Source organism: Camelina sativa, chromosome 8 (genome assembly GCF_030686135.1).
Source record: "Camelina sativa cultivar CO46 ecotype springtype chromosome 8, ASM3068613v1".
NCBI lineage: Eukaryota > Viridiplantae > Streptophyta > Magnoliopsida > Brassicales > Brassicaceae > Camelina > Camelina sativa.
In genome coordinates, this window is record NC_141887.1 from 4,336,673 (window position 1) to 4,346,362 (window position 9,690).

The window sequence follows — 9,690 nt, forward strand, 5'->3', positions numbered from 1 at the left end:
CTGATTCGATTATTTTTTGTCTACGGTGATGAGTTTTGAATCTCTTTCTTGTCGTCGTTATGTAAAGTTGTTTTTTTTTATAGAGATTTTAAAGTTGTTGAGTTTGAGAAATCAATGCAATATACACAACCTTAAGCCCTCGATTTACAAGTCATAGGTCAAGCCTTGACCGTCAAGGCCTCAGTAAAAGCATCTGAAATGTACACAAAACCAAAATTACGATTAACTCACACATGATTATTTTGAGTGCCATAGTTCAAACTTCAAATACTCTATTGTACTTCAAGCACACATAATATATTTCTCGCGCAAAACAAAATGTCATGGTCCGACAAACAAAAAGAAAAAACAATTAAAGAAAAATGAATGACTCTGACCGAGAACAAAAAAAATGACTTTGCCGACATTTTGGGTTATGAGAGGATACGAATGTTATGGTCGAAAAGATCTTTGGGTGTAATAACACAATCTCCAAAAGCTGCTCACATATGGCCAATACCTCTCCAAGTCAAACAAACCTTCTAATTCTATTTTTTTATTATTCCATTATTATAAAAAAAAAAACACAAAAAGATTTATTATTTGTCAAGACTCATGAAACCATGTCTACAAATATGCACTGTTAACTAATACATGTAACAATGTGATTATTATTTTTAATATATGCGACATTTTGATTATTTATAACAAGATCCAGAGTTAAGGTTTTGTTTACACCTCTACTCGGCCAAGGATGTGAAGTGAAGACATCTTATTCGTTTGTCCAGCAGTTTAGCAGACAAGACTACATGAGAATGTAAAGTAAAGAAGATCTCAACCGTGTAAAGTAAGCTATTCACTCCAATGGTTTTTTATACCCGTTGGATCAATCAATTACAGTGTCGCCTTTTTAAGTGATCTAAAAGTCAATAGTCACTTAGCTAGTCGCAAGTCCCAACTAAATCCTCATTGCGCCATTCCATGCGGCTTAAATTCACGCGCTTCAATCATTAACCATCACATTTTTTTTTTTTATGTTTTTGTATTGCTTTCTAGTGGCAGCACACAACCTATGTTTGTTTAATGAGTTTTTGTATTACAATACATCACAAACAAAATCAATAATCATCATAATTCAAGTTTTTATTTTTTTTGCTATACCAAACAAAAATAAACAGAAAACACATTTTGAATCATTTGTATTCATATATATATATATATATAAATAAAAACTTACTATATATATACATAAATAATATATATATCCATACATATATATATAAATAAATATTATATATATAAATAAATATTATACAAATAAATATTATAGTTTGTATTCATATATATATATATATATATTTCAGAACTATATAGTAAATTTTAAATTTGTGCATCAGCTTATAAGTAGATATAGCCAACAAAGTTAATTGTTTGTGAGCTCCTATATATAATTCTCCAACTCTGCAAATATTATAGGAGGTGACCAAAAAAATCTGACAAACTTAAATCCGTTTTGACAAACTAACTTGTAGACTTGTAGTACTAACGTACGATGATGAGCTTTGTAATCAATCATCCAAAGCATTAAATTTACGATCCATATGGAAAATATTAGAAGTGGTACAAAAATATGCTTTGTAAGTGTGAAGTGACTCTTAAACGTTTGGTGTTGAGTGCGATTCACACTCTTTGCGTGAGCGTGCAAGAAAATACTTTCCGTATTTACATCTACTCCTCCTCTCAACACGTACGTGGAGCTTCTCTATTTGTTGCAAAACTAAAACAAAATTTTCTTGTTTGCTTTTTAAAGCATCTATTACTGTTGTTTTCTTTTGTATTTATTGTTTTCTATCTAAACAACCAAATTTAAGCTTAAGTCTAAATCAAGACAAACTATAAACTTTTCAGAAATTATGATTTATTAACAGAGCCAGTTTTCTTTATTTTCATTCATTCAAATTAAGGAATAGTGTGTTTGTCTTAGACTACCATAACCAAAAGTGTGGTTAAGTAGACCATCATATCCTACGTTTCAAAACATATATGTCAAATGGTTATGTTTAACAGTTTTTTCGCATGAAGATAGACAAAACAACTTCTTGTATCGTTTATAATATATGTAGACAGATTCAACTCAACAAACACAACTAGCTAGTCAAAAAGCTTAGGCGTAAATAATACAATATCAAACCTACCTATTACTGTAGTCAGACGAGTCGAGGTCAACATTAACACGAAGATCTAACTATATCATGTTCCAACCAGTGTAGTAGCGAGTAGCGACTTAAACAGATTTTTTTTCAGATACGTTTTTAAATATAATTAGCAGATGGAATGGTTGGTTGAGTACACACTTAAACTGTTAACATCATTTAATAAATAACACATGAATTAATTTTGACAAAGAAATTGGCATATTGCTATATTTGCAACTTGAGCCGACACAAGGTGTTTTGTTTGACTTATTAAACTTTTTTTTTACTATTACAAGGATCTAAACAATCATTTGCATATTTTGTGTGTGAAAACTTCCAGGACACCACTATATTAATTCTTAAAATACTTTTCTTAACATTCGCTTTTTGTTGACAAAAGAAATGGCTATCATTATTTCTAATTTTTATTTAGTTACATTAGTCTGAATATGAAACATAATATTAATGCGTTTCTCACGTCATGGTATCATTTTTTTAAAAAAATCCAAAGAAAACACAGATTCAGATTTTCTTACTGTTTTGCGGCCAATGACAATCATGTCCTTCGAGTTTCTCCACGGGACGTGTCATGATTCAAACAAAGGCTTGCTTAACTGTAAATTACGCAACACTTTCGAAAAGGAAAACCAAAAACTGAATTTTAGTGATTTCTGAGTAGTGTGACAATTTTAATGCTCCTATAAGGATTTAAAGACTTTTTTCTCCTATTTTTGATGTTCCATTAAAAGGTAGTTCATCCACACATGGTAAAAAGTATAGTTATAGAAGATAAAATTATACAGAGTAATTAAAGATAGTCATTTTATAGTAGTTTTGATTAGTGCATGCATAATACTTTTGTTTCATTTGTTTCTTAATTTTTGAACTTATAATGATTGAAAAGAGAGAAAATAAGAAACAAAACAATTTTTTCTTCTCTCTTTTTAGGCGACAAAGATATATGTCTCTCTTTTTGTTTTTTTGATTGCATGTTTTTGTTGCTTACACAGTCATGCTTGTTGTGAACATGTATGTATGGTGATTGGTAAGGTTAGTAAAACATAAATAAGTCATAATTGTGGTAAGAAATCACAATAAACTCCAAAGAAGGAAAAGAGTGGTTGAAGTTCAAATGAAGCCCTAAAAGTACAATATATATGAACAGTGGTTGCTAATATATATATTAAGATCATATAGTAAAATTGTACATTATTACTATACCAAATAGTTAAACTATCTAATGGTGTGAGTCTAATTAAATCTAGGACCAAACTATTTTATAGATATCAGTTCCAACTGATAGTATCATGATTTAATATCATTATAGCCAAAAAAACAGAATAAAAAGTAAGATAAACTGAACTAAAGTTTATAAAAGTCAAATGAAAACATGAATAATCAAATATAATTGCTTTTGTTTTCTTTGTTAACCATATAAAGTGACGGAATCGAGGAACCTAGCTAGTTCGAAGACAAATGTAATTCAAAAATCAACCGTTAAACGAGAAATACGGAAGACACGCGTTACATGTTTCACTTATTGAAAGATAACTTGTATCATCGGAATACGTAATTAATTAAACAATCTTCTAGAACAATTTATTAGTTTATAAAACTTAAATGAAGTTAAGAGCAACTTTTTGGATTAAACCATCAAATATTATGATTTTTTTAATATTGTAATCAGAATTAGGGAATGTGTATATAAATAGACCATGTAGATGAAGAAGAAGGAAAACAAAGAAGAAAGAAAAAAAATAAAAAGGGCATTAAATAAAAATGAGAGAAGTCATTTATTCTATGTTTGGCGCGTATATTAACCACCACCGGCAAAACACCCACAAAAAAGGCGAGCACGCATAAAGAAAGATCAAAAACTTCTTCCCCCATCCCTCTTCCAAAATCCAACCCCCTCCCCCTCAAAAAAAAAAAAAAAAAAAAAAAAATTATACTCCTTTTGATTTTTTAGAAAGAAAAAAAAGGTTTCAGCTTTGAAGCAAAGAGAGATCAAGCGACGACTGAGAGTGGTGGTGTTGAGACAGACAGAACCAAACCAACCAACCAACCACGATCTGTGGTTTTTTTTTTTTTTTTTTTCTCACATCTCATCTGTTCCCGACACTCCCATTTGATCGGAGAGCTCGACATTGGTGGGTTCTGTTTCGGCGGTTAAAACAAAAAAAAATGGAGCGGTACGGTGGCGCCGGCGAAGAAGAGCCGCGTTCGGATCCATCACTTGAATGGTCCGCTCCTGGAAACGAAACCGGCATCGAAGGTATGAACGTTGTTTCCCCTGCATTTCTTAAAATGTCTGATTCTTTAAATCTGATTGAAAGTTTTGGGTTTTTTTTTTTTAATATAATGCGGCATTTTATAGCTTCGATGTGGCGGTTAGGGTTGCAAGGCGGTGGTGGTGATGATTCGTTGCCGGAGCGACCTGATGAACCAGATTGTATCTATTTTATACGAACCGGTGGTTGCGGATACGGGTCTAGATGTCGGTTCAATCACCCACCAGACCGTGCTCCGGTAATAATAAAACTCTCTCTATCTCTCTCATCTCTGTTTTCTTTTCTGGGTTCTTTTGAAAAGTTACTGCCTTTTTTTTTTTTTTTTGTCTGCTTCCTCTGTGATTTTGTCTAAAAAATAATGGGGTGTTTTAGTTGATCAGATGCATTGTTCAATCTACGATCTGATATCTTACTGAAACAGAATCTCGGATTCCTATTTGTATGGGAAGCTCTCATTGGATGTTCTTAGTTTCGTTATTTTAGGTCTTGGGGGGAGGTCTCAGAACAGAAGCTGCTGGTCAGTTCCCAGAGAGAATGGGACAGCCCGTGTGTCAGGTATCACTGATTTTAAGCAAACTGGTTCTGTATTTAAACGTTGCATTTCAGTTTTCTTTTTTTAACTTCTGTTATGTGTATGAGAATGTGAGCCAATTTCTCACTTTAAAAAGCTTTCTTTGCACCAGCATTTTATGCGAACGGGAACCTGTAAATTTGGTGCTTCTTGCAAATATCACCATCCTAGACAAGGTGGAGGAGGAGGAGGACGAGGAGATTCTGTTATTCCTATCTCACTAAATTACATGGGATTCCCATTACGCCCGGTTTGTTCAATCTCTCTGTGGTCTTTTGTTTAATGAATGATCTCTTAAAAGTTGTTTCCTTACAAATGGATTTTTTACAGGGGGAGAAAGAATGCTCCTATTTCATGAGAACCGGTCAGTGTAAATTCGGTTCCACCTGTCGTTTTCACCATCCTGTCCCTCCTGGTGTACACGCTCCATCCGCTGGGCCAACTATGTATCCATCTCTTCAGTCTCAATCCGTTGTTCCTTCATCGCAGCAATACGGAGTAGTTCTAGCAAGGCCTCAGCTTTTACCAGGCTCATATGTTCCGAGCCCTTACGGTTACGGTCAAATGGTTCTACCACCCGGTATGGTCCCATACTCTGGCTGGAACCCTTACCAGGTAAATGCTCTAAAACAAACCTTATTCGTATTAACTTTTTCTCTTTTCTCTATCTTAGTAAACCTCATTCCCAACTATTTAGGCTTCTGTAAGTGCAATACCTTCGCCGGGGACTCAGCCGTCAATGGGAACCAGCTCTGTTTATGGAATTAGACCGTTATCTCCTTCAGCGCCTGCATATCAATCCGGTCCATCTTCTACCGGTATTTCAAATAAAGAACAAACTTTTCCTCAGCGGCCTGAACAACCCGAGTGTCAATACTTTATGAGAACCGGAGATTGTAAATTCGGATCCTCTTGCAGATTCCATCATCCTATGGAAGCAGCATCGCCAAAGGACATTACCCTCAGTCACATTGGCCTCCCTCTTCGTCCTGTAAGTCTCATATATTAAGCTTATACGCCCTAATACAAACATGAAAGTTTCCTTCATGAAATGCTTATGATCAAACGTAGAGTTCATATATGGAAACGCTCTGTTTCTTGATGTGATCAAGAAGCTCTGTTTTTTTTTTTTTTTTTCTCACCCACATTTGTTGCGCCACAAAAGCTAATAGTAATGACTTTTGCAGGGAGCAGCACAATGCACTCACTTTGCTGAACACGGGGTTTGCAAGTTTGGTCCTGCATGCAAATTTGACCACTCCATCGGATCTTCTTCACTAAGCTACAACCCATCCGCTTCTTCGCTCACCGACATGCCCGTTGCGCCTCACCCTCTGGGGTCCTCCTCGCTCGGTACACTAGCTCCAACATCATCATCATCCTCGTCTGAGCAACGCACGAAGCTTCTCTCTTCCAGCTCTATTAAACCTATAACCACAAGAGCTGGTGGCACAGGAACTGTGCCCTCTTCAACTACCAGCGGTGTGAGCCATCCCGAGCCTGCTGAGACCAATAAAGATAACTCAGCTAGCATTGAGGCTAAGACTTCAGGTTAAAAAGACAGACAGAAATCAAAAGGAGAGAAGAGAATCTCACTCTAATCTTCTTAGATAATGATCTGATCTCTCTTATTCTCTCTATCACTCTTCTTCCTTCCATCAAACTTTCATATGAATTCAGGAACATAAAAAAAAAGGATATTTTTTTGGGTGGGGAGACGACAACAGGAAGCAAAGCAGAGAGAGATAAGACGAAAGAGGCTCTTTCTAGTCTTCTATGTGTTATTATGTCTCTTCTCTTAGGTCTCTCTTACCATGTTCATAGTATTCCTTCATACGGCCATCTCCTCTCTGTCTGTTGTCTCTGTTACGTTGTTATTTCTTTTTCTTTTTGGAAACTATATTTTATAATAAATGGCCTTTATTATACTATTCACAAAAATTCTCTGATTCCTGAGAATCCCCTGTTTGAATGTAAAATCATCGTTTATAAAATGACAAAGAACCTAAACGTGAAATTACGTTTATATAGATAGATTCGGATACAATTTTTGAAGTAAGATTTACAAAAAGAAGAGGAAGAGCATGACAAAACAGAAAAAAAAGACAAAAAAAACAGAACCTATAATTGGATCACACTTCACAGAGATACCAGTGAGAAAGCAAAACTATATTCAGACAAAAGTGCTTTTACACTTATACCCTTAAAATCTTACTTAATTCACAAAAAGGAACCAAACAGCCCTAAATCTCTTTTAGTTCTCTCGTCACCGTCCATCACTCTCCGTCATATCGCCGCCGGCAAATATAGGCAGAGGTAAGTCTCGCCTCAAGTTCCTCACTCCTTTCTCTTTCCGCTTCGTTACCCTGTTCTAGGAATCAAAAAGTATCAAACTTGTTATTTCTTGGCTCTCATAGTTGATCTCCCTCTTTATCTAGGGTTCTGTAAGTTTTCACAACAATGGAGTACGTAAACCCAGAAGGTCTTCGATTAGATGGTCGCCGATTCAATGAGGTATGTTTGCTTTCTCTATTCCCTTGTCTTTCTTTGCTGCTGTCTTCACAAGTTAACTTTTTTTTCTTCTATTCGTGATGCTTGTAATGAAACTCAGATGAGGCAAATCGTAGCTGAAGTTGGAGTGGTTTCTAAGGCTGACGGGTAAACTCAAAATTTACTTCCTCCTATCTTTTTCATCTCAGTTCTAAATTTGGCACTTTTGATATGATGCAACATTGTTTCCAGTTCTGCTGTTTTTGAGATGGGTAATACCAAAGTAATTGCAGCTGTTTATGGTCCAAGAGAGGTACGTGAATTTACTCTCTCTTTTCCGACCTATCAAGATTGATGCTTTGATTTGTATAATTCAACTTAATTTAGTGTGTAAATTGGTTTTAATTCTGCCTGTTTAATTGTTTCTCTGTGCTCCCTCAGATTCAAAACAAGAGCCTGCAAAAAAAGGACGACCATGCATTGGTATGTATATGCTTTGATTGTTATTGTTCTTGGCGAAAAGCTTTGTCAAATTTGAAATGCTATATGGCTAATTTTATGTGTTGGTGGTAGGTGCTGTGTGAGTATAGTATGGCTCAGTTTAGTACTGGTGATCGTAGAAGACAAAAATTCGACAGGTTATACATCTATCTATACTGTGTAGCTAAAAAGACTCTTGCTCCCTTCTTACGGAGAATCATATAAAATTGTTGTGTATTGTTATGATGGTCAGGCGATCAACTGAGCTATCTCTTGTCATCCGTCAGACAATGGAAGCTTGCATATTGACTGAATTGTTGCCTCATTCTCAGGTTTCCTTGACGAACGTGTTGTAGTCAAAGTTTGTATTTTTCTCTTTTTCTTTTCTTGTGCTTGTTTCTTGATGGATTGTTTCCTTTATGCAGATTGACATATTCCTTCAGGTTCTACAAGCTGATGGAGGTAAGAGTAACTAACTCTCTCGTTCTGCTAACAAGTATTTTTTTTTTTTAAGCTCTTTCAATGCCTGATCCGGTATTGTTCTGTATTTCAGGAACAAGATCAGCTTGTATCAATGCCGCGACTCTAGCTCTAGCAGATGCTGGGATTCCAATGCGTGATCTCGCTGTTTCTTGTAGTGCTGGATACTTGAACAGTACTCCTCTTCGTGATCTGAACTACGTCGAAGATAGCGCTGGAGGAGCTGATGTAACCGTTGGTATTCTACCTAAATTAGACAAAGTGACACTCCTTCAGGTCTCAAAAATCGTCTTCCCTCTATATCACATTGTCTCACCATTCGCAATCATATGATTCTCTAGATGTTTATTGTCTTGAGTTGCAAATGTAGATGGATGCGAAGTTACCGATGGAAACATTCAAAACGGTGTTTGCATTGGCTTCTGAAGGTTGCAAGGCAATTGCAGAGAGAATACGCGAGGTAACAATGGATTCCTCTATGTTTCTAGGGTGTTCTTTCTCCACCATTGAAGATTGTTCTTTGTTCTCTAAATGTTTTGGTTCTCGTTTTTCTTTTGTTGTGAAGGTACTTCAAGAAAACACCGAACAGCTAGAGTATCGCCGAGCTGCATAAACTTTTCTGACGCTGCGAGATTTATGTTAACTAGATTTTTCTGCTGATTTTGGAAGTTCATTATCAGAGCATAGTCCACTCAATCAATTTTTGAAAGTAATTTATTTTTGTTTATTAAAAAAAAAAAATGAGCCAGTTTGCTTTAATCGTGACATTAATGCATGAAGAACTTGTCAACAAAAAAAGGTTTTAGTATTTGAAGCGAGCCACGGAGCCAAACCCGATCCTTAAAGAGTGATTGTTGGCAGAGTTGTGTGTACGTAAACAATTTAAGAACCTGAAGACTTTACTTGGCACACAATCTAGTGCTCAGTGTCTTACAATACAATCCAGAGAAAGGCTCTTGGGATGCAATGATACTCAATCCACGTTGTAGTAGTTGCCTGCAGCCTTTTGATTCGTGTCCTTGATCGACCCTAATTTGTTGACCCTTGGTGTGAAGTCAAAGGATTCCTCATCCCGGCTGAATGTTAATATTCAGATGCTGCTCCAGGGAATAGACAAAAACATATTTTGCAATTCGCTGAGGAATAGTAAAATATAAATAAGTGACTATTAGTCTTATTACTAACCGGCAAGAATCTGTTCATC

General features: G+C 35.6%; 2 protein-coding genes across 3 annotated transcripts; both read left to right on the plus strand.

Moving 5' to 3' along the window:
* The first annotated feature begins 3,885 nt into the window (after positions 1-3,885).
* Positions 3,886-6,977, plus strand: LOC104706164 (zinc finger CCCH domain-containing protein 58-like). 2 transcript variants are annotated; one of them, XM_087462719.1, is made up of 7 exons: positions 3,886-4,449; positions 4,552-4,703; positions 4,949-5,020; positions 5,149-5,286; positions 5,367-5,651; positions 5,734-6,027; positions 6,224-6,977. In XM_087462719.1, exons 1-7 carry the CDS (start codon positions 4,359-4,361, stop codon positions 6,590-6,592), a joined length of 1,401 nt encoding a protein of 466 aa, XP_087318845.1. In that variant the 5' UTR covers positions 3,886-4,358; the 3' UTR covers positions 6,593-6,977. The 2 variants fall into 2 exon arrangements, with proteins under 2 accessions (XP_087318845.1, XP_087318846.1); XM_087462720.1 differs by having other exon boundaries at positions 3,906-4,449; positions 4,570-4,703.
* A 78-nt stretch (positions 6,978-7,055) lies between these two features.
* Positions 7,056-9,199, plus strand: LOC104706166 (exosome complex component RRP41 homolog). Its single transcript, XM_010422325.3, has 11 exons — positions 7,056-7,352; positions 7,475-7,550; positions 7,648-7,694; positions 7,779-7,839; positions 7,968-8,009; positions 8,100-8,164; positions 8,260-8,338; positions 8,432-8,468; positions 8,560-8,762; positions 8,857-8,946; positions 9,052-9,199. Exons 2-11 carry the CDS (start codon positions 7,497-7,499, stop codon positions 9,097-9,099), a joined length of 726 nt encoding a protein of 241 aa, XP_010420627.2. The 5' UTR covers positions 7,056-7,352; positions 7,475-7,496; the 3' UTR covers positions 9,100-9,199.
* Positions 9,200-9,690: the final 491 nt, after the last annotated feature.

Excerpts from the sequence above, each read along its gene's own strand:
- LOC104706164 (XM_087462719.1), top strand. The coding sequence starts at position 4,359 with ATGGAGCGGTACGGTGGCGCCGGCGAAGAAGAGCCGCGTTCGGATCCA. Across the intron at positions 5,021-5,148 it reads TGGGACAGCCCGTGTGTCAG|CATTTTATGCGAACGGGAAC; the intron begins GTATCACTGATT and ends TCTTTGCACCAG. Across the intron at positions 5,652-5,733 it reads CTGGCTGGAACCCTTACCAG|GCTTCTGTAAGTGCAATACC; the intron begins GTAAATGCTCTA and ends CCAACTATTTAG.
- LOC104706166 (XM_010422325.3), top strand. The coding sequence starts at position 7,497 with ATGGAGTACGTAAACCCAGAAGGTCTTCGATTAGATGGTCGCCGATTC. Across the intron at positions 8,339-8,431 it reads AATTGTTGCCTCATTCTCAG|ATTGACATATTCCTTCAGGT; the intron begins GTTTCCTTGACG and ends TCCTTTATGCAG. Across the intron at positions 8,763-8,856 it reads ACAAAGTGACACTCCTTCAG|ATGGATGCGAAGTTACCGAT; the intron begins GTCTCAAAAATC and ends TTGCAAATGTAG.